The sequence below is a fragment of the Cupressus sempervirens genome, chromosome 7, assembly GCF_028749045.1.
Source record: "Cupressus sempervirens isolate cs-2001-9-10 chromosome 7, ASM2874904v1, whole genome shotgun sequence".
NCBI lineage: Eukaryota > Viridiplantae > Streptophyta > Pinopsida > Cupressales > Cupressaceae > Cupressus > Cupressus sempervirens.
This window is the reverse complement of record NC_143124.1, coordinates 719,768,722-719,794,019: the sequence shown is the minus strand read 5'-3', so window position 1 is coordinate 719,794,019 and position 25,298 is coordinate 719,768,722. Positions and strand designations below refer to the sequence as shown.

Here is a 25,298-nt window from a genome sequence, read left to right as displayed (position 1 = left end):
CGTAGTTAAGCGGGCTCAAGCTAGAGTAGTACTGGGATGGGTGACCTCTCAGGAAGTCTCGGTGCTTCACCTCTACAAGCATCACCTAGATCCAATCAGTGCTAAGTGTTCCTTTTATTCTCATGAGAGATGGATTCATGTTGAATCACTACTCATGAAACATGGGTCAATGAGTTTGACTCAAAAAATCACAGCTAAATCTTGATAGCAATATCACAATTTGACTTGCTAAGTTTATCTCCTACTTATCAAATATATAACTTCTTTATGCCTTGACGCATGTCCATACATTGTTCTAAAGATTATCTTGACGTTGGGAAGGAGGACATTGAAAAAGGTCAAAGATTTAAACTTTATACCTAATGGATGCATTATCTTTCAATTCCTAAAGTCCTCAATTTTAGAGCAGAAAGGACATTATATCTGCCAATTCATTTACTAGGAATCTTGTGAGCATTGCATTCCATTTAGATAATGTCTCCTTGAAGCATTTTGGTAGCCATTCATCATCCTTGTCCATGCTTCTAACTTAAGAATCAATCTATAAAAGTTTTTAGACCCTAATATTTGTCTTACATGGAATTTTTTTGAAGGCAAGAGGCTTGAAGCAAGGAAAAACAAAATGGAGAGAATAAATAAATCTAGCCACATATTAAAATAAAAATAGTTTTAATATCTCCTTTCTTAAGAAAAACAAAAACAAATCATAGAATCAATTTATATGATTCTCTTTTCCTCCTAAAGTAGGGTTGTAATATAAGAGTCAAGATCTTCAAAACAAGGGGTAGTCATTTGTTGATTTGTTCTTTTAGAATGCTTCAAGGACACATTATCTAAATGGAATGAAATGCTCACAAGATTTGTAGGAAATGGACTGGCAAATATAATGCCTTTCCTGCTCTAAAATCGAGGACTTTACGAAATAAAAGATAATACATTAGGCAGGTGTAAAGATAAATTCTTTGACCCTTTTCAACATCCTTTCTACCTGTGTCAAAGGTATTCTTTTAAACAATGTATGGACATGCATCAAGGCATAAAGAAATTGGATATTTATCAAAAACTATCCCTAGAAATTCTCTGGCAAATACATATGCAAAAATATGCAAGCAAAAACAAGGTACATGAACTGTTTAACAAAATGTGAAAATATAGAAGTATAAACAAGGGACTCTTAGTGAGTTTCTTTCCCTTAAAGGTCAGTAATGTCTATTTGAGTCAATTGACATGTACGTAATTGGTTTGATAGTGGGTTTCAGTCCCTTTAAGGTTTTTAATGACCATTTGTGTCACTAGACATATGGTAGTTGCCTTTATCTGTTGAATTGCAAACCATTAAGTCAAATGAACTCAAGAATGGAGATATAAGTCAAGCAAAGGTGGTGAACAGTGACAGCACAAAAATAGTACTTGCAAGTTCAAAACCTTGACCAAGGTTGTGCAGTGCTTTGCATGCAGCCATCAGTTCACATGAACCTGATATATGTAGTCAGAAGAGTTGCACAAGTTAGTAGGAACCTATAGTGTGTTACCAACTACCAGTTGTGCAAGTACTAAACACCAGGCTCTAATGATAAATAGACCTAGCCTCGTGTTAATGCCCTCATGTAGAGTAGGACTGCTTCCAGTAGGAAGTTGTGCAGGGGACCACAGGTCTATAGTTTGGAGATAAAGCACCTGACAATATTCTCCCTCTCTCAGTTATGTTGAAGCTTGTAAGAAAATCCGAATGGAAGAACGAAACAGCAATCCACTTTTTCTCTCCTTGTTAATGGATTTCTTTCTAAGAAAAATAGCAGTTCAATCTGTTATTTGGTAAATTCATGTTCATGCAAAAAGGATTTCGATTCTATTTCAGTTTTTAGAAGTAATGAAAAGTGCAAGCCTTATCTTATCAGTTGTAATTAATTTTATAGAGAAAATTTTTGGCTGTTATTTATATTGAGATAAATTGACATGTTACAAAGATTTGAAGTCTATAAATGAGAATCAGGAGGATGATGCAAGTTGGTAGTTGTTCCGGCAAAAACAACACCATGTGTCAAATTCTTACTGATAAGTTTAAAGACTTCTACAAAAGGTAGGTCAAGTAGGATATGGAAGTTGAGAACAAAAATATTATGCTGGTCAAAGTATGAAGACATGGGCTAGTACAAGAAAGTCTTTAGAAGCCCAGAAAAACGAGCCCGTTGATTTCACCAAGCTTCATGAGGGCTTATACTTGTAGGAAATGCAAGTTGTAGAGACTCTAACAATCCTCTAGTTGGTCTAGTTTGCCTTCTTGTCTTTGTTGTTATGTCTAGTCTACTGAATGTTAGTTGAGAAAACATTTTATTGTGCTTTTGTTGCTCTATGTTTTAATGTAATGGGTTTCAAGGACCCCTTTAAAACCTGTTTTTCCCCAGATCAAGAACAAAACGCAACTAAGACATCATAGTTCAGTTTACATTTTTGTTGACTATTTGATTTTTCAAGATATAATGCACAAAAAAGTGATAGAAATGTTGTTCTGTACAGAATTCTGGACCTAAAGTAATCTGGCACAAAAATCAAATCTAAAAATGTAATGGATCTTTCCTATCTCTGACATCGTGTAAATTTAGTTAATCTTTTGTCCTATTATACTCATAGTGAAATCCACAAAGCAAACCAATTGGAAGCAAATTATAAATCAGAAAACTGATTCACCTCTGTCATTTTAACCAGCCTGTTCAAACTAAACCAAACATATTCCATGTTAGCATATGCAAAGGAGAAAACATCCTTTGTTTATAAATCAAGCAATGCTTAATACTTTAAATTTTCACTGAGAAACAGAGGTTATTCTAAAAGATTGTGAGATGATGAAATTTCTTGGTTTGTTGCAACATCATTTTTCTTACGTAATTGAAGGAAACATGCACAGATGATAGAAAGCAATTTCAAATGCTTTCTTTGTTCAAGTATCAAATTGGAGAACACAGACTAATAATATGAAAGTTACCTTGATCCCAGGAATAAGTATTATAATAAAAGAAGTTTTGACAAGAAATGGAAGGAACCAAAAAGCATGACATCCTCTTGGTCTTATTCCGTCTTTTGTTTGATAAGATTATGCTAGAGTAGATTTAATGCTTCAAAGGGAATTGAGGAATAACTGCAGTTCCAACACTATGGGGAAATAGAAGAAAAACATTTGTAATCAAAAGATGGTTTACCATGTTGATTTGGAGAAAGGCCTTACAAAAATATAATATTGATACACAATAATGTATACTGGTCCCTTTGACAATAAAAATTTGCAATATGCATTATGTACAGAATATCAACAGATTATAAGCTTAGGAGCTTATAGATTGTTTCTAGCTTTTAAATTTTTGAGTGCATCCAAAAATGATATTAATTTCCTTGCAAGGGCATCTTAGAGTTATGTTGCCTAATATTTTATTTGCCAGAATATAGAAGAATGGCAGTCATCAACAGCAGAATGCAAGTCTATCGACTCAACAAGATCTTGGTACTTCAGACTACGCAATTCAGCTTTCAAGAAAGAAAGTAATTGTCTGTACCTAGATTGCTTTCTCTGTAGAGCTTTCCTGTAGGCATATAAGCCAAGCCATTCAATTTCCTTTTGGTGCAGTGAAAAGATTGGTCGAGCGATACTCTTGACACCTATATTATACATTCTTTTCTTCAAAAGTTTATACATATATCTGCAGGAGAAAAACACATTCTAAATTAGTGAAAGTTATGGTTCTTTAGAAACAATAGTCCTATACAAACAGGGTCCTTATTTTCACAAATTAAAAAATATATCATTAAAATTTGGATTTGAGGATAGAAAGAAGCATCAAAAGGTTTGTTCTACCCACATGAAACTTTTGTGTTATGTGAAGATTCAAAGCTAAAATCTTGACTTTCTATCCATTGAAGCAGTCATATTTCAGTCTTGCCCTATTAGTCTATTTTGTTTTAGCTATCTTACTCTGTTTCAACATAGGAAAAGTGAAAATTACATTTGGACACTTTCAGAAAGAAAAAGATGAAGATAGTTTTTGTCAGGAAATGGCCAAAGCATGAGGTCGTGTGCGCACTTAATAAGGAAAAATTTAGGCTGACTTGTTATGAGAATGGATTTCCATTGACAGATGCAAGTGCACACCTATTTAAGGAGGAATGAGTTTGCTCTCCCAAAATGCAAAATCACAGTCAGGTGAGCACCTGAGAAAGGGAAAATGAACAATGGACTTTGGAATCAAAATTGCAATTATTAAATGCAAACCTAACAAGGGAAAATTCTTAATTAAAGTGAGTTCTGAATTCGTGTATAATAATTTGTAACTATATGAAAGAAATTAATTTACATAAACAAATTCACAAATTGTAAAATACCAAGTTCTAAATGTACTTCAGAACAGAAAACTCCAACAGTAGTGATATTGAATACAGTTGTGAATTCTGAATGATAATCTTTGTTTAAATTTATCAACTGTATTATGAAAGCATTATTTGTACTTACTTCCTCAGAATTTGTCCAATCGTACACACTTATTTATCAAATAAAATTGATATAAACATGACAATGGCTTTATTGATTAATTGTAATTAAGATAACCGTAGTAGAGAACAATGCACCTGTATCATCATAGTGATTCCAGTCCATGCGGAAAGATATTCCTGTGTAATGGTGCAGATTACAACCAATGCTAAAGGTGCTTCTGTATAAATCATTGGTTTCAGGCAATGATAGAAGAACAATCTGAAGTTCGCGCCAATATCTTCACTCTGTTGGCTTAGAGGGAATGCGCAACAGTTCAGAAAACTTGCTAGGAATCACCCACACACCATCCAATATTATCACTTCATTTCTTGCAGTGCACATGAACAGGTAGTTTATTGTCTGGCTTCGATCTTCCTGGGCGGACCTCATGCAACGATCATCCTCTTCAAGTTGTAAACAATAGACTCCTTATAACTGTGATTGAATTTATACATGCTGATAACATTCTGCCATCTATGTCCAAACTCTTCCGCTGATTATCCCTGACCTTTCATTCGATTAATATTAAATCCACCTACAATAGAGCGCTATTCCACATGGGGCACGCAACTTCTATTTGTCTTCTTCCAGCGGTCTTTGTTTACTGCTTTCCACTAACCCAGTCTCAAATTCAATAAGTTTGTATTCATTCCAGTCTGCCTTTCACTCTTCACACGGCATATATTTAAATGGAAATAATCTGGTAAAAATCCAGTAAACTCCCCAAAACTGTTTTCAATTAAATGAGTATTACTTTAATCACTTTAGTATTCACTTATTTTATATTCTCAAATATCTTATTAATTAGTTTATATTAGTTCATTGAATATTAAAACTAATGTAAAAAAATTACTATAGCATATATATATATATATATATGGTTTATTTAACTTCTAGAGAGACACTACAAATTTCCCCTTCCCTATGTTGCTTGCCCACAAGCAACTATAAATTTGGATGTTGGAGTATTTGTTCACCTTCCCGTGTAGCATCATCCTCTAGCAAATTCTTCCATTGTATTAAATATTACTTGATGGAATGACTACGCAATTGTCATTCGCGTACATCCAGAACTTTTTTAGGTGTAGTTGCCAATTTTCCTTCTGAATCGAAGGTTGGTAATTCTTTAGATAGTGTCACTTGTTTGTGTTGGAAGCATGAATGTTGATGATACTTCTATGGGGGAGTATTGTAAAAACATGATTAGATCATTATCATGATGATATGTTACATTCATGATTGTATTTGTCATTGATGTCAAAATAGCAGTTTTTTGTGGTATCTAACAGAAGAACAACGGTAAAGATCAAGTTGGTACAAATAGATAGTTAAGTACTTTCACTAAGCGAGGTTCAAGGGAGATAATACTAAGTGTCTAGTATATGCAACTAACCTCAAAAGCATAAGATAGTAAGTCTGGAAGAAGTTATGCAAGTTTGGGTGAAGATTGTTGTGAGATAGAGTTTACAGAAGCATGTTCTAGTAAACTTGTTATATCTCTTAGCAGAGTTGTTATTCTGAGAAGCCGAAGTTAAAGATGTGTAGAAGACATGTTGGAGATGGCGTGGCTAAGCTCGAGCGTCATAATGTTACATGTACAAAAAGTTATTCAAATTACAAGGCAAAAGATTAATGTTATCGCTAAGTGTAACGTGTTCTTAATGAGGTCCTATAATAATTAATTGAGAAGGTGCAATAGCCGACTCAGGAAATTGTTTTATGGATTCGGTATAAAGGAAGGACATTTTCCTTTATCATGTATGCAATGAATGAGTGATTAAAAGAAGCATGAAGAGCAGAATGCGAAGATGAGCAGAGCAAAGCGAAGTTGGAGAAAACTTAATTGCCGAGGTTTTATTATGAGATCCGAAGTTTGATATTTGGATCTGAGGTTCGTGACCTAGTTTACAAGGCCTGACAGTGATTGGTCTAGTTGACAAAACAAAGGAAAGAAGTTAAAGTATAGTATAGACAATTATTCTCCAAGGAATACTTGAAAAATCAGTTGGACAATGAGTTCGGTGGTCTTGCCCCAAAAGTTATTTGGACAGTGGGTCCTTCTGTCTTCCACAACTCCTAACAAGGTTGGCACAACTTGAATCTCCTAATAGGAATTCAAAGTCTCCTAATAGGGACTCATATGTACTAAATGTTGTAATAGACTCCCAACAAGGTCCATCCTCTAACAAGAAATATTTATATTAATACATCATCTTGTGGGCATCATTCCCCCTAGGTTTTCCCTCTAATCAAGGGTTTCCCTAGATAACATATATGGTGTAATTGTGTATGTGCATCTTAGCATAGTTGTTGTTTACTTTGATTGAATGGTTAAGATTATTTAAAGTTGACAAATGTTTTAATTATTGGATAACTGATTCCCGCCCCCCCCCAGTTATCTTGGTGGACTATTGTTTCTAACAATTGGTTTCAAAGCGTCAAGTCCTTGAAGATAAAGTTTAACAACTTTGGAAGATCCATGGAAAACATATTCAAAAAGGATAGTCCGAAGTTCGAAGGAAGAAATTATGACAGCTGGAAGGAAAAGATGAAGACACGTCTGCTGTGTATGGGTCCAAGATATTGGATCTTGACAAAACCAGAAAAGACAATTATTGCTGAAAGTTCATTGGAGACTTGTACCGAGGATGAGAGAACTTTTCATGTGTGACATGAGAGCTAGAGAAGCACTACTATCTGCACTTCCTAAAACTGAGTACAACTAGGTAAGATCACTTGATACTCCTCATAAGATTTGGAAAGCTTTGGAAAATAGTTTTGAAGGTGATGAACATTCTAAGAAATTGAGGCTACAAAGTTGGATTTGTGCATTTCAAGATGCTAAAATGATGGAAGATGAATCTATAAGAACATATGTAGGCAGGATATCAAAAATTACTACAGGTATCAGATCTCAAGGAGGAACCAAGGACGATGATGAAGTGATCTGGAAGATATTAAAGAGCTTAATGCCACCATTTAAGCAAGCAATTCAAATGATACAATTGTTGATCTCTTGTACCAAAGATTTCACAAAGGAAACATTACTTGGGAGACTCGAAGCAGTTGAGAATGAGCTTAGACAATCCGGAGAATTGACTAAAACAAAAACAGCCTTCAATGCCCTAAATATTCAACCTAGTTTATCAAGGAGCACAAGTGCTAAAGGAGACTTTGCTGAGGACAGAAAGATAGGAGTAGCCCTTCTGGTAAGAAGAGAAAAGGATGGTAAGAAATTTTTTAAATGTTGGACTTGTAATGAGTTTGGTCATTATGCATCTAAGTGCCCTAAAAGAGAGAGAAAAAATATAAAGGAAAAGTTCAAACCTAAAAGAGATAGAGAGTGTTTGTATGTAAATGAAGAAGATGATTCTGATGAACAAGCAGTAAGTGCTAGTGATGATGAAATAGGATTTGTAGCTATTAATAAAGAAAGTCTAGAGAAAATGGCTTTGGTATCATAGGTTGAAAAGAAATTTGATTGGATAATTGACAGTAGTTGTTCACATCATATGACTGGTGATATGAACAAGTTTGTTGACTTCAAAAGTCATGATGGAGACATTGTCAAAATTGGAAACAATGCAGCGTGCCAAGTTAAAGGTATTGGATCTATAACTCTTGATGGTAAGACTAACACTGAGGATGTATATTTTGTTGATGGTTTGAAACACAATCTTCTGAGTGTTGGACAACTAGTGGATAAAGGTTATCAGTTATAGTTCACAGAGAAGACATGCACGATCAGAGACAAAGATGGAAAGGTAATTACAACAGGAACCAGATCTAGAGGTAATGTATTTCAGATGAATCCAACTAAAATGACATGTTTGGTTGCTAAGATAGATAATAGTTGGTTATGGCATAAGATATTTTGTCATATAAACTTTGACAACATTGTGAAAAATAGTAGTATGTTTGTAGTTAGAGATTTGCTCAAGATTGTTAAGCCTACTAACACAATTTGCAAGGAATGTGTATTGGCAAAGCATACCAGAACTTCTTTTCCTAACAAGTTCACTACTACAACAAAATTCTAACAAGTTCACTACTACAACAAAATTGAAGATTGTACATACAGATCTTAGTGGTCCTACAAAGACTAAAGGATTTTATGGTGAAAGGTATTTCATGATTTTAATTAATGAATTTTCTAAAATGATGTGGGTTGCATTTCTTAAAGAAAAATCTGAGGCATTTGATAAGTTCAAAATATTCAAGAGTAGAGTTGAGAATGAATTAGGTATGAAGATAAAATGTTTAAGATCAAATAGAGGAGGAGAGTTTACTTCAAATGAGTTTGACATCTTTTGTGAAGCTAATGGAATCAAAAAACAATTATCAGCTCCGAGAACCCTTGAAAAAAATGGCATTGCAAAGAGAAGAAACAGGTCAGTAATAAAAGCAACAAAAGTTATGTTAGCTGAGAATGATGTATCCAAGATGTTTGGAGAGAAGTTGTGAATACAAAAATCTACACTATGAACAGAGTGCAAGTCAAGAAAGACACAAACAAGACCCCTTATGAACTGTGGTTTGGTCACTCACCTACAGTTAGTATTTCAAAAATTTTGATAGCAAGTGTTATATCAAAAGAGATGATGATATTTGGTAAGTTTGATGCTAGAAGTGATGAAGGTATGTTTCTTGGTTATTCATTGAAAAGAAAAGCCTATAGATGTTATAATCTAAGAACTAAGACTATTGTTGAAAGTGCAAATGTAAGAGTTGATGAGAAATTTAGGATACAAAAAAGAGCAGTTGATTACAATTCTAATGATGAGAATGTTCTTACTAAACCAAGGAATGATGAAGTATTCTTTGAGACTAACAATGATTTGCAGAATGAAAGAGAGCAAAGGCATGAAAAAAGCTCGGAATCTTCAACAGAGCTAAGAGTTGAGATAACAACTCCTGCTTCTAGCAAGAATATGACAAAGCATCATCCACTAGAGCAGATCATCCGAAGCAGAGATAAAGGTGTGATGACAAGAAGCAGAATCAATGAAGAACTATGTATGATATCTCAAGTTGAACCAAAGAATGCAGATAAGTATGTAAAGATGACTATTGGAAGCAAGTTATAAAAGAAGAATTGGATTAGATAGTGAAGAATGAGACATGGGAATTGGTTCCTAGACTAGCAGACAAGAATGTGATAGGAACAAAATGGGTATTCAGGAACAAAATGAATGAGCAAGGTGAAGTTGTAAGAAACAAAACAAGATTGGTATGTAAAGGTTACTCACAGCAAAAAGGAATAGACTATGACGAAACCTATGCTCCTGTGGCAAGAATAGAAGCAGTAATGTTATTCTTAGCCTATGCAACACATAAGAAATTCGAAGTGTACCAAATGGATGTCAAGTCAGCACTTTTGAATGGAGAACTTGAAGAAGAGGTACACATAGAACGACCTGAAGGATTTTTCTTAACACGTGATAAGGATGTAGTATGCAGATTGAAAAAAGCATTGTATGGCTTGAAGCAAGCACCCAGAACTTGGTACGCAAAGTTGGACAAGCATTTGACAAAGCTTGGATTTAGCAAACGTATGGAAAATAGTAATCTATACTAGAAAGAAATAGATGATGGATTGATGATTTTGGTAATATTTGTTGATGATATCATATTTGGAGGAAATGATGATAAAAGTGACAAGTTTACAGAAGAAATGAAAAAGAAATCTGAAATGACTATGATAGGAGAGATGAAATACTTCCTACGATTATAGATTGTGAAGGACAAAGAAGGAATCTTTATTTCTCAGACTAAGTACTTGAAAGATCTACTGAAAAGGTTTGGTTTGGAAACATGTAAACTAGTTGGAACACCTATGGTAACTGGACATAAATTATCTACAAAGGATGAGACACCTACTATTGAGCAGAAGAAGTACAAATCTATGATTGGAAGGTTGCACTATCTGACTCACACAAGCCCAGATATAGCAAATGCAGTTGGAATTGTTGCAAGATTTCAAGTTGATCCCAGAGAAGCACACTATGCAGTAGACAAAAGGATATTTAGGTACCTTAAAGGAACACTAGAGTTCAGATTATGGTATGATAGGTCTAATGATTTCACTTTATATGCTTATATTGATGCTGATTGGGCAGGTAGTATGGATGATAGAAAGAGCACCAGTAGTCCAACCTTCTTTCATGGAGGAAGATTGGTTTCTTGATTAAGCAAGAAGCAGGATTATATCTCATAGAGTACAGCAGAGGAAAAATATGTTGTAGTAGCAAACAATTGTAATCAAGTTGTTTGGATGAAGCAAATGCTAAAGGATATAAGGATGGAATTCAGTGAACCTGTTGTCATGCATTCTGATAACACAAGCACAGTGAACATGTCTAAGAATCTAGTGTTGCATTCTAAGACTAAAAACATTTCTATCAAGTATCACATGTTGAGAGAGAAAGTTGCAAAAAAGAAAATTAGATTGGAGTATGTAAGCACCAAAGAGCGAATTGCAGATATTTTCACCAAGCCTCTTCCCAAAGAGACTTTTGAGTATTTGTGAGGCATAGTAGGGGTTATGCCCCTTCCTACATCAAAGTAGATGATGCAAGAGTTCATCAGTCCAGTGTAACAAAGCACTATTGTTTGTCTGGATTGAATGCTGATGCTTCCTATATGGGGGAGTATCTGTGATGGACAGAGTCATCTAGGACTCTTGTTGAATGTTATTTTGAACAGTGTCGTTGGACACTTGAGCAAGTCAGAGACAGTTGTCGCAAAGATCGATGGTTACTAAAACCTTTGACATTGATGTCAATGGGGGAGAGATTACAGCATGAAAAATAGTTTGATATAGAGTACATTGAAGGGAGAGATTGGAGCTGATATAGAGCACATTGAGGTATATCAATGGAGGAGAATGATTGATAAAGAGGATTTGAAAAGAAAGTTTAACAGTCTTTCACAGTTGGTATTTTCAGCACTAGAAGTTTTTCAACTATGTTGTCATCAATGCCAAAGGAGGAGATTGTTGTAAGCATGAATGGTGATGATATTTCTATGGGGGAGTATTGTAGAAACATGATTAGATCATTATCATGATGATATGTTACATTCATGATTGTGTTTGTCATTGATGTCAACATAGCAATTTTTTGTGATATATAACAGAAGAACAGTTGTAAAGATCAAGTTGGTACGGATAGATAGTTGAGTACTTTCACTAAGCGAGGTTAAAGGGAGATAATACTAAGTGTCTGGTATATGCAACTTCTTGATGTATAGCATCAGTTGAAGTAATATTGTATACATGCAATTATGATTTAATGAATTCTATACATTCATTAGTGAAAAATATATACATATGTTTTCAGATATTCACAAAATGGGCTTCATTCATATCAGGCTTATGCATTGGAGATTATCAGAGCTTTGTATCTGCCAGCGATTACTAATTAACTTATTATGATTGCCGCCGACTATCGTGGATTACATTAGGCAATGATTGGTTATGTTTATGATTAGTTAGTCATGCCCATGTAGAGGCATGACGCAACGTGACTTTTGGTCACATAGAGTCATGTCTCTACGGAAACGTGACTTCTCATGTTTATATATATGTGTCAAGAGATAGCTGGGAACTATATCAATCTAAGGCATACAAGTCCCAACGATCTACTTCTCCTCTCTGCAGATTATAGCAATTAAATTGTTGATACTCAATTAGTGAATAATTTTGAAGATTACTAGACAGCAGTCAGATCTGAAGATTGCATTATCTGAAATACAAAGACACAGGTGTGGATGATTCCTTTTATAGTACAAAGATATCAAGTAAGGATAATTACAATTGTTACATTCTGATATAATAGTTTTACTCTATCAACGATCCTTAAACTTAACATGGTATCAAAACCATTCTGATAAGAAACTATATTATTCAGAATTAAATCCAAAATCTCAGATTTATAAAATTTAAATTATATCCTTAAATCAAAATGGTGAATCACGTAAGGTTAGAGGACAGACTTGAGGGAGCATCAAATTTTTCATCATGGAAAATTCGAGTTATGATAATATTAAGAGAAATGGAATTAGAGGAGTACATAGAAACAAACAAATCCATGCCTGAAAATGATCCAGATAAAACATGGAAAAGACATAATAACAAGACAATGAAAATTAGAATAGGCTCCGTAAAAGATCATATTCTTCCCTCTATATCCAGTCTTAAGACTACATTTGAGATGTTCTCTACTATCAAAGACACATTTGAAATCAACAACACTAGTAGACTACTAACCCTAAAACAAGATCTAATATACATAAAGATGAACAATGGGGAATCAATTCCATCCTATTTTCTAAGAATTTTTGAATTAAAAGATCAATTTGCAACAATGGAAAATCGAGTTGATGACAAATAACTTAACATGATAGCATTAAGAGGACTTCCTCTATCTTGGAAAACATTTATTCAAGGTCTAAGCTCTTGACTTGAGCTTCCTAAATTTGAATTACTAAAAAATAAATGCACGCAAGAAGAATCAAGATTAGTCTCAACAGGACTAAATATAAATCAAGAGGGAGATATTCAAGCTCTTCATGCAAATCCAAACAAGAAAAGGAAATTCAAACATAATAAAAAGGAATTTGACAAACCATATAAGAAACGTGATTGGTCCAAAGTAAGATGTCTCAAATGTGATAAATTTGGTCACTCTCATAACTTCTGCCTTGAATGGAAGAGAATCCAAGAAGCCCTAGCAAAAATCAAAAAAGAGAAAGTAGAGAAAGAGAAAAAAAAAATCTTGCATTTTATTTAGCTCTTTCAAGTGAATTAAACTTAGACAAGAACACTTGGATTATAAACAGTGGAGCATCTTGGCATATAACAGGTTTTAGAGACAAATTTGAAAACTTATCAGAATAATCCTCAGAAGAAATCACCATTGGAAATAATTCTACTCATCCTATCAAAGGTATTGGCTCCTACTCAATTCACCTAAATTCAGGAATTACTCTCCAACTTAAAAATGTTTATGTACTTGGTATAAAAAGGAATTTAGTCTTTATTTTTTATTTTTCTGATAAAGGATTCAAAGTCACTCTTCAAGAGGACAAAGTTTTATCTTGGCCAAAGAACTCTAATATCAAGAAAGCTATTTCTATTAAATTTAGAGACCAAAGTCTATATAAACTTTGTAATAATCAAAACTTATCCCTATGTCATGAAACCTCAAATTCTACCAAATTTGGCATAGGAGGCTAGGTCATCTTCACTATCGTGCATTATCATCTATAGAAAAAATTGTAAAAAGATTACCTAATCTCAAAACTGATCACTTAAGCATCTGCAAAGGATGTGCCCTAGGCAAAAACACAAAGGAATCATTTCCTAAAAGTGTTCACAAATCAAAATCTATTCTTGAACTTATCCACACTGACCTTTGCGATCCTATGTTTGTACCTTCACTAAACAGGTGTCTCTTTTATGTAATCTTTATTGATGACTATTCTAGAAGAACTTGGATCTACTTCCTAAAATAGAAGGAATCAGCTGAAGTATTATCAAAATTCAAGCAATTCAAAGCTCCAGTTAAAAACCAATCATGATTGAAAATAAAAATACTAAGGTCAAACAATGGAGATGAATGCATCTCCGAAATTTTCAAAAACTTTTGCGTTACTATTGGGATTAAAAGGGAGTTTTTTGTACCATATAATCCTCAACAGAATGGAGTTGCAGAATGTAAAAATAGATCAATTGTTGAATCAGCCAAAGCAATGATGCACAATCAAAACCTTCATACTTCCTTCTAGGCTGAAGCATCTCACACTACAGTCTACATTCAAAATAGATGTCCACACTCAGTGTTAGAGAACACCACTCCTGAAGAAGTATTTATAGGTACTAAACTAGATCTAAGTCACCTAAGAATATTTGGCTGCCCTGTTTATATTCACATTCCTAAAGAGAAAAGAACAAAACTAGAACCATCCGGCTAGAAGGGGATACTCATTGGATACACTGAAACAACCAAAGGCTACAGGGCTTTTGTTTCGGGTCAAAGAACAATTGAGATTAATAGAGATGTGAAATTTGAAAAAGATATTGCCATCAATATTTCTAAAAATAGTGATAAATCATTTACAAAACCTGTCCCTGAGATAGATGAAAATCACACAACAAAAATTGAGAGGGAGAATGATATTGAACAATCTTCTACCACTACATCAAATTATGAAGATTCTAAAAATGTTAAGAATAAAAAGAGGCCACTTTGGGCTAGGAAAATGATAGAAGAGAATCATGTTGAGCCTAATGAAGTGATTTAAGAAAGTAAAAGAACAAGAAACCAGTCATGCTATGTAGCATTATTAACTGAACTTTTAAAACAGAACCTTCAAATGTTAAAGAAGCACTATCAAGCCAACTTTGGAAAGAAGCAATGGTCGAAGAATATTATTCCATACTAAAAAATGATGTATGGGATGTTGTACCTAGACCTAAAAACAAATCAATTGTTTCTTCTAAGTGGTTGTTCAAAATTAAGCATGCACCTGACGGCAGCATTGAAAAGTACAAAGCCAAATTTATAGCACAAGGTTTCTCACAGAAAGAAGGTATCAATTATGAAGAAAATTTGCTCTAGTTACTAGATACACTTCAGTTAGAACTATCTTAACTATCACAGCATCCAAAGGATGGAAAATTCATCAAATGGATGTTAAAACAACATTCCTAAATGGGAAAATTGAAGAAGTTTATATCAAGCAACCAGAAGGGTTCTACACTCATGACGGTAAATCCCATGTATGTAAGTTAAAGAAAGCATTATATGGTCTCGAACAAGCTTCCAAAGCGTGGTATGAAAGAATAGACAACTATCTAACAAAGTTATGATACTCTATAAATGAAGCTGATCCAAACTTATACTTCAAAATCGATGGTGATGGTATGATTATTTTTGTGTTATATGTTGATGATTTGTTGATAACAGGTGAAGAACATCTCATAAATAAGTGCAAACAAGAACTAACAGTAGAGTTTGATATGAAAGATTTAGGTCTTCTACACTACTTCTTAGGACTGGAAGTCTGGCAAAAGGGTAACTACATTTTTCTGAATCAGGGAAAATATACCATTGATATTTTCACAAAATTTGGGATGATGGAATGTAAACTAGCTAGTACTCCTATGGAAGTCGATCTACACAAGCTGAAGGATGATATGATCAAATCTAAATTTACGAATCCTACTTACTAAAAGCAAATTATTGGATCCATAATGTACTTAGTGAATACTCGTCCTAACATATGTTATGCGACTAACACCTTAAGCCAGTTTATGTGTGCACCGAAGAAGATACATCTACATGTAGATAAATACATATTGAGATATCTAAAAGGCACTATTGCCATGGCAGTCAGATATGATCAAGTAAACATCAATCTTCATGGATATTCTAATTCTGATTGGGCAGGCAGCTCTACTGAACGTAAGAGTACTTCTGGATGTTGCTTCAGTCTTGGATTTGGAATGGTTTCTTGGTTCAGCAAAAAACAGTCTTCAGTTGCATTAAATTCTGCCGAAGCAGAATAGATTGCCTCTTCTTTGAGAGCTAGAGAAGTTGTATGATTACGAAAGTTGCTAATTGATTTGTTCAAAAGACCTTTGAAGCCCACTATGATTCATTGCAACAATCAGAGTTGTATCAAGCTCTCAGCTAATCTAGTCTTTCACAATCATTCCAAGCATATTGAAATTCCTTATCACTACATTAGAGATAATAGTGGATCGAGGAGTTATTCAACTGGATTACATTAGTACTAATGAGAAAACAGCAGATATCTTTACTAAGCTTCTTGCTAAAGTGAAGTTGGAATACTTCAGAGGAAAACTTAGTATGATCAAATTGTAATATTGGATATTGAATTTAAATTTTCAATTTATATGCGTTTATGCTTCTATTGTTGTTTAATTGCATTAGATATGTAATGAAAGGTGACAATCTTTCATAGACATATATATTCAAAAGGTAATCATTTGTGCGGTGACAATCTTGCAAATGATAGGCTTGTTATCATGAAAATTCTAGATATTGTTTTGTGCAATTAAAAATATTTGATAATGAATGCATTATGATTACTCTAGATATTGTTTCAAACAATTAGAGATCATAATATATGTTATGGTAGTGTTCATAGCATGGTGATTTAAATTATTTGACAAGTCACTATTTTAGAGTGTTAAAGTCAGATAATGTGTTAAGTACAAATTTTTGTACTCTAGTGTCTACTAAAGAGTTTTATTACTTCACCCTTGCTAAGAGGGAGTGTTGATGTATAGCATCAGTTGAAGTAATATTGTATACATACAATTATGATTTAATGAATTATGTACATTCATCAATGAAATATATATATATATATATATATATGTGTATGTTTTCAGATATTCACAAAATGGACTCCATTCCTATCGAGCTTATGCATTGGAGATTATTGGGGCTTTGTATCTGCCATTGATTACTAATTAACTTATTATAATTGCTGCCAACTGCCATGGATTACATTAGGCAGTGATTGGTTATGTTTATGATTAGTTAGTCATGCCTACGTAGAGGCATGACCCTACGTGACTTTTGGTCACAGAGTCATGTCTCTACGGAAACGTGACTTCTCATGTTTATATATATGTGTCAAGAGATAGCTGGGAACTATATCAATCTAAGGCATACAAGTCCCAACGATCTACTTCTCCTCTGTGCAGATTATAGCAATTAAATTGTTGATACTCAATTGGTGAATAATTTTGAAGATTACTAGACAGCAGTCAGATCTGAAGATTGCATTATCTGAAATACAAAGACACGGGTGTGGATCATTCCTTTTATAGTACAAAGATATCAAGTAAGGATAATTACAATTGTTACATTTTGATATAATAGTTTTACTCTGTCAGTGATCCTTAAACTAGAAGAAGGAATGCAAGTTTCAATGAAGATTATTCTGAGATAGAGTTTACAGAAGCATGTTTGGTAAACTTGTTATATCTCTTAGCAGAGTTGTTATTCTAAGAAGCCTAAGTTAAAGATGTGTAGAAGACATGTTGGAAATAACGTGGCTAAGCTCGCTCATCATAATGTTACACGTATGGAAAGTTATTCAAGTTACAAGGCGAAAGATTAATGTTATCACTAAGTGCAATGTGTTCTTAACGAAGTCCTCTAATAATTAATTGAGAAGGTGTAAAGTGCAATGTGTTCTTAACGAAGTCCTATAATAATTAATTGAGGTGTAATAGCCGACTCAGGGAATTGTTTTATGGATTCGGTATAAAGGAAGGACATTTTCCTTTATCATGTATGCAATGAATGAGTGATTAAAAGAAGCACGAAGAGTGGAATGCAACGATAAGCAGAGCAGAGCGAAGTTGGAGAAAAATTCATTGCCGAGATTTTCTTATGAGATCCGAAGTTTGATATTTGGATCCGAGGTTCGTGACCTGGTCTACAAGGTTTAACAGTGATTGGTCTGGTTGACATGATAGAGGAAAGAAGTTAAAGTATAGTACAGCCAATTATTCTGCAAGGAATAGTTGAAAAATCAATTGGACAGTGAGTTCAGTGGTCTTTCCCCAGAAGTTGTTTGGACAGTGGGTCCTTCTGCCTTCCACATAACAGGGTGGGCACAACTCCTAACAAGGATTCAAAATCTTCTAACACGGACTCATATGTACTAAATGTTGTAATAGACTCCTAACAAGGTCCATCCTCTAACAAGGAATATTTATATTAGTACATCATCTTGTGGGCATCATTCCCCCCAGAGTTTTCACTCTGATCAAGGGTTTCCCTAGTTAACATATCTGGTGTAATTGTGTATGTGCATCTTAGGATGGTTTCTGTTAATTTGATTGAATGGTTGAAATTATTTAAGGTTGACAAATGTTTTATTTATTGGATAATTGATTCACTCCCCCCCGCCCCACCACCACCCTCTCTCGCTCAGTTATCTTGGTGGACTATTGTTTCTAACATTTTGCCCAATGCCTTTTTGAGGCAAGAAACATGCAAGACATTATGTATACGACTGCCCTCTGGTAGATTCCGTTCATAATCGACTGCACCAATTTTTCTGATAATTTGGTAATAAAAATGGGGCTTCAATTTTTCAATTCCACTGCATTTGAGTGAAGACTGCCAATAGGGTTGTAACTTGAGATACACCAACTCACCTTCATCAAAATGTACTTCGTACATTTCTTGTCGGCGTTATTGTTTTGTTGATTCTGCGTAGATTGTAAGTTTTCCTTGAGTGTTTTTAAAATATCTTGACTTTCTTGAAGCCAGTTCTAAGCTTTGGGTACATTACTATTGGCAAAAGCAAGATCAACAAAAGATAAAGCATCGTATCCATACAAAGCCTTGAATGGAGTCATACCAATAGACATATGATATGTCGTGTTGTAACAATATTCCCCTAAATACAACCACCGAATCCAAGCCCTTTGATGCCCCGCCACATAATTGCAAAGGTGACCTTCAATCCATTTATTCACAATTTACATTTGCCCATCTATTTGTGGATGGTAGCTAGTGTTGTAGTTCAACTCTCTATTTGTTAATCTAAACAATTCTTCCTAGAAGATGCTCAAAAATCTACTATCTCTATCCCTGATGATGTTTTTTGGCAAACCACGTTAGCAAAACACCTCCTTGAAAAATAGTTCAGCAACTTGAACCACTATGGACTCTATAGTGATAGCAAAGAAATGTGCAAATTTTGTCAATCTATCAACCACAACAAAAATACAATCTTTACCTTGTACTCAGGGCAACCCGGTAATGAAATCCATAGAAACACTTTCACATTTCTATTCTAGAATGGATAAATGTTGAAATAGTCCTGCTAGATATGAATGCTCAGCTTTATTTTGCTAGCATGTCATGCATTCCTTCACATACCGTAATACATCATTTTTTAGCCCTTTCCATGTGAACCATTCATGAATTTGCCTATAAGTTTTGAAATAACCAGAACGTCCTGCCAAAGGAAGATCATGAACAGCCAACATAATTCTTAATTCTAATTTAGAACCATGTACAGGAAAGATTCTACTTTGTAGTAAATAATATCATTCGCAATCTTACATCTGTCATTCTCTACATTCCCATCCATTAAATCACATGCAAATGCATTCTTAGTGTTTCCACTAACAATAGAAATTTCCAATCAACTATTACTCTTGATATAGCATTTATTTTAGATTTCCTGGATAATGCATTGACAACATTGTTCTTACCTTTGACATATTCAATCTCAAAATCATAGGCTTGGATCTTACCAATCCACTTCTGTTGCCTGTCATTCAAATCTTTTTGGCTTAAGAAATATTTCGAGCTATTATGATCAATTCTTACCACCAACTAAATACTATCTAAATTTAGCTAAGGTGTGCATAATTGCCAACATTTTCTTATCATATATGGAGTACAATCTTTCAGCACTATTGAGCTTCCTACTCTCATAGGCTATAGGATGTTTATTATGCATTAAAACTACTCATATTCCTTCACCAAAAGCATCACATTCTAATACAAAAGACTGATTGAAATCTGGAAGTGCAAGAACTAGACAAGAACTCATTACCTCTTTGAGTTTGTCAAATAACCGTTGTGCTTCTTCAGTCCACCTCAATGCCCCCTTTTTGGTGAGATTTGTTAATGGTGCTCCATGCTGTGAAAATCCCATAAAAAATCTCCTGTAATAATTGCATAGACCTAAAGGAACGTCTTAAATATGAAAGATTTTGTGGAGTTGGCCAATCCAAAATGGTTCTAATCTTCTCCTGATGTACCTGCACACCTTTGGCATTGATCATGTGACCCAAATATAAAATTTGTCATAGAAAATTCACATTTAGATGCTTTTGCGTATAGCGATTGTCATTCTATTATACCCAATATCTCATCAATATGACGCAAGTGTTCCTCCCAAGTCTTGCTGTAAATCAAAATATCATCAAAGAAAACCAGCAAAAATTTCCTCAATGGTTTATTAAAAATATGATTCATACAAGACTAAAATGTTGATGGAGCATTTCTTAGTCCAAAAGGCATGACTAAAAATTTGTAGTGACTATAATGACAATGGAAAGCAATTTTATGAATATCTTGTTCCCTTAACTTTATCTGATGATACCCTGACCTCAAATCAATTTTAGAAAAATACATAGCACCATGTAATTCATCTAACAACTCATCAATTTGAGGAATCAAATCCTTGTTTCTTATGGTCTTTTTATTGAGGGCACAGTAATCTATACACATGCATAGAGTCTCATCTTTCTTTTTGACCAGCACTACCAATGAAGCAAATGGACTCAAATTGGGCCTGATATGTCCCATATCCAATTATTCCTTAATAGCTTTTTCTATTTCATCTTTGGATGTCTTAAGATGCCTGTATGGATTAGTGATGACTGGCTTTGCCATTTCTTCCAATTCAATAGTACGTTCAAAACCTCTATTTGGAGGTACTCCTGGAGGTATGTCACTGAAAACACACTATGTGAATCTAAAATCTGCAACAAATCATCTTGATAATGTTTAGATTCAAAACCTATTACCTTAGTAGATATAAGGCACAACGTTGACCAAGCAACATCACCATGATCGAAAATGGCCTCCATTCTATGAGCAAACATGACTCTGGGTCCACTATTTGACATTCCCCTAATAATCACCTTTTTTCCATCAATTTTGAAAGAGTACTCCATGCACTTGGAACTCTGTGAGTAGTTATCCAAATTCTCCAACCATTGAATTCCCAACATAACATTAGAGTTAGCCAAATCAACCACATAAAAATAATGTGTTACTATATAATTACCAAGAGCAATACGTAACTGAGGGACCTTATGGGTGCTTACTAAAGTAGTATCACATACTACTCAAACATCAAATCCTTCATGCTTCTCCATATGTAAACCACTTTTTTAACAAGAGCAGTATCAATGAAATTATGGGTAGAACCCCTATCAATCATAACAATAACTCGTTGCCCTTGTAAAACCCCTCTTACTCTGAAAATATTGTAGTACGGAGTTCCTAACATTGCTGCTTCTTGGTGAATCTTCCTAAGCGTATTTTGCAATTTTAGGATCTTGTTCCTAATTTGGGTCTATGTTTTCCTCATCTTCACTATCTGATACTACCTCAATGTAGTGAAGTTTCCCTTTTCCCTTTTCCTAAACATCTATGACATAGTGTCCATGCTTCTTTACGATTGAAACACAATTTTTTCCCTCTGAGTTCATCATGTTCTTCTTTATCTAACTTGGCTCTAGGAGGCATGTCTCTATAAAAGGGTTTCTTGTCATTATTAGGCTTTGGTGGCAGTCCTTTAAAAGTTCTCCCTTTTGAAGAGGGTTCCAATTCCCTTGCATTTGTAATGGCTGGCTGTAAAGGAGGGTTTAGGTTTTTGACCCAACCTTTGAGAGCATCAGATAACCCATCTATGAATATCATTGTTTTTTGTCTCTCTGCGTTCTCAATTACTAAGACTGCTAATTTTCAAATTCAAAAATATAGTGTTCCAATGTCCCTGTTTGTTTAAGTTAGGTTAAATCCTTACGATGAAACTCAAGATCTTTAGAATCAAACCTACCTATGAGTCTCTCAGTAAAAGTAACATATGTGCTCATCTGATCATGACCCAATGTTATTTTTCCATGGTGCCACCATTCATGTGTCACTCGCTCTAAATTTAAAGTTGCATACTTGATTCCTTCATCTCCCATCATAGGATTCAATTGGAAATATGTGTTCCATCAAAATAAGGAATATACATCTTACCAATTTTTCTCTATAATTTATTATTGTAACCCCGCTGCCCCTTAGGTCTATGTTTCATTCTAACATCCAAGTATTCCCTGAATGTCATTGATGCTCTAAATTCATCCCCTGATTCTAACCAATCCTAATATTTTCTTCTTGTAATTCTATAATGGAAGGCTCTCTTTTAGGCTGAGGATTCATAGAGGTGAAAGTAGGCATGGAACATCTTGAGGTTGTATAACCCTCAAGCTAGTTATTTACTGAATGATCTTCCCATCCACCATTTCTCCCTAAATTTTTTTAATTTTGATTGAGATTGTGAGTCATGAATTGAGTCATCAAATTAGTCATTCAAGTTACATTCTTCTGTATATCCTGTTGGCTCCTAAGTAAGGCTACAATAAGATTCCTAGTATCATTTGCTTCCCCCGTGTTATTGTTTTGCTCAAAGATTATATCTTCTTCTGACTCAGTATGGCTATCTTCAAATTCAACCTGTATGGAAGAACTAGATGACTCTATTAGAGTGTTAGTCTCCCTGTTCTGTCTGACTCGGGTATTCCAAAAATTGTAATTTCCCTTGTGCATATGTTTGGATTATATGTTTGTACCCATAGGCTAGCAAGACTGAAGTCTGTGATACCACTATAAATTCCAAGTTCTAAAAATACTTCTAAATAAAAAACTCCATAGTGATATCGAATACAATTGTGAATTCTAAATGCTAATCTTTATTTAAATTTATCAACTGTATCATGAAAGCATTATTTGTACTTCCTCAGAATTTATTCAATTGTACACACTTCTTTATCAAATAAAATTAATATAAACATGGCAATGGCTTTATTGATTAATTGTAATTAAGATAACCGTAGTACAAAACAATGCACCTGTATCATCATAGTGATTCCAATCCACGCACAAAAATAATCCTATGTAATTGTGCAGATTACAGCCAACGCTAATGGTGCTTCTGTATAAATCACTGGTTATAGGCAATGATAGAAGAACAATCTAAAGTTCACGCCAATATCTTCATTCTGTCGGCTTAGAGGGAATGCACAATAGTTCATAAAACTTGCTAGGAACTACCCATGCACCATCCAATATTATCACAACTTCATTTCTTGCAGTGCACATGAGCAAGTAGTTTATTGTCTAGCTTTGATCTTCCTGAGTGAACCTCATGCAACAATCATCCTCTTCAAGTTGTAAACAATAGAATCCTAACAACTGCGATTGAATTTATACAATTCATAACATTCTACCATATATGTCCAAACTCTTCTGTTGATTATCCCTACCCTTTCATTCGATTAATATTAATTCCACCTACGATAGAGCACTATTCCACACAAGGCAAACAACTTCATTTTTGTCTTCTTCCGTAAGTCTTTGTTTACTACCTTCCACTAGGCTAGTCTCAAGGAATTGACGAAAGGATTATTCTGACACCGAATACTTCAAATTCAATAAGTTTGTATTCATTACAGTCTGCCTTTCAATCTTCACACGACATATATTTAAATTGAAATAATATGGTAAAAATTCTGTGAACTCCCCAAAACTATACTCATTAAATGAGTATTACTTTAATCACTTTATTATTCACTTATTTTATATTCTCAAATATATTATTAAGTAGTTCATTGAATATTAAAACTAATATAAAATAATTAATATAGCATATATATATATATATATATATATATATATATATATATATATATATATATATATATATATATATATATATATATATATATATATATATATATATATGCTTTATTTAACTTCTGGAGGGACATTACACAAATTATACTACAAAGTGTGCACCTCAATTAGAGAATTTGATTTCAAACTTCAAAGTTAGCACTACAAAAGATAGGGGTACACTTGTCTAAAAATGACATTCAAAATCACAGAATTTTCTAAAGTCTAGTTGTGAGGTGCATGCCTAAAAGAGGTGACATTCAAAGTGGATGCTTCTTTGTCTTGGGGTGCAACTAAAAGAGGAGTTTCAAAAGTTGCACACTCTTGAGAGAAAATTAAATTCCTTGTAGAGGGGCACATTTGAAGGTGAGTTTCAAGTTTGAATTCATGTTCATAGGGGTTGACTCATATGAGGAAAAGTAAATTCAAATTTAAAAACCAAAAAAACATAATCAAGGGCACAAATTTTCAAAGGGGATTTCAAACAAGTCTGATGACAAGGTGTGCACTTGATATTGTAGATTTTGAGGTATGCTAAAAAGCTATGTTCCATGGAGTTTCAAGACACAGGGGGCAATGTAATGTCCTTGATCTAGAGTTTTTAGAAATATATGATTTCTTTCGTACTTTTCTGGTAAAGAAAATAGTAAACTAGAAAATGAAAAAAAAACCTCAACAACTTTAAAAACACCCTCCATGATTAATTGCATTACAAAAGCAAGGGTAAATTTACAGAAATTAGGTTTTGTAACATGTTTGTAAATTGCAAAGTTCCAAGAATCATCCTAAAATCACAAGAATAGCCAGTTTGGCAATTTGATTCATGCATAGCAATTTTTTTAAAGCTGGTGAATTGAATCACCAATTTTATGTTGTGAATCGCCGATTCATGCAAAAAATCGCATGAATCGGCCCCGTGGTAAGCCAAAAAGTGAACTCAATTTTTAATAAAAAAACATGTTTTTTAAATCTTTTTTCTTTTGCCTTTCCTTTGTGTTTTAACCCTAAAGGGCCTTCTAATTGTTTAGCATGAGTAGAAGAGAGGAAAAGTGAGAGAGAAGAAGAGAAAAGAAAAACCATAGCTTTGCAACCAGCAAGAAGGAAGAGCACCAAAGAGATCAAAAGTCCATTTGGGGAGGCCATAAAATTGCATTGGGAGCATTAAGGAGTCAATAGTAACACTCAACTCATTTGCAAGAGGTAAGTGTTGATTTTTCTTTGCATGTTAGCGTATTCTGCATTTTTTGTTAAAT

The 25,298-nt window shown here is 34.0% G+C and overlaps 1 protein-coding gene across 2 annotated transcripts in view; it reads right to left on the bottom strand.

Annotated features, from left to right (window-relative positions):
- Positions 1 to 3,153: 3,153 nt before the first annotated feature.
- The window catches only part of TERT (telomerase reverse transcriptase), a 235,059-nt gene continuing 212,914 nt past the window's right edge, over positions 3,154 to 25,298 (bottom strand). For both annotated transcript variants that reach the window (XM_089792665.1, XM_089792666.1), the window contains one exon: positions 3,154 to 3,692. In XM_089792665.1, coding sequence (XP_089648791.1) covers positions 3,416 to 3,692 — 277 coding nt within the window. In that variant the 3' untranslated portion in view covers positions 3,154 to 3,415. The remainder of the gene's footprint in view (positions 3,693 to 25,298) is intronic.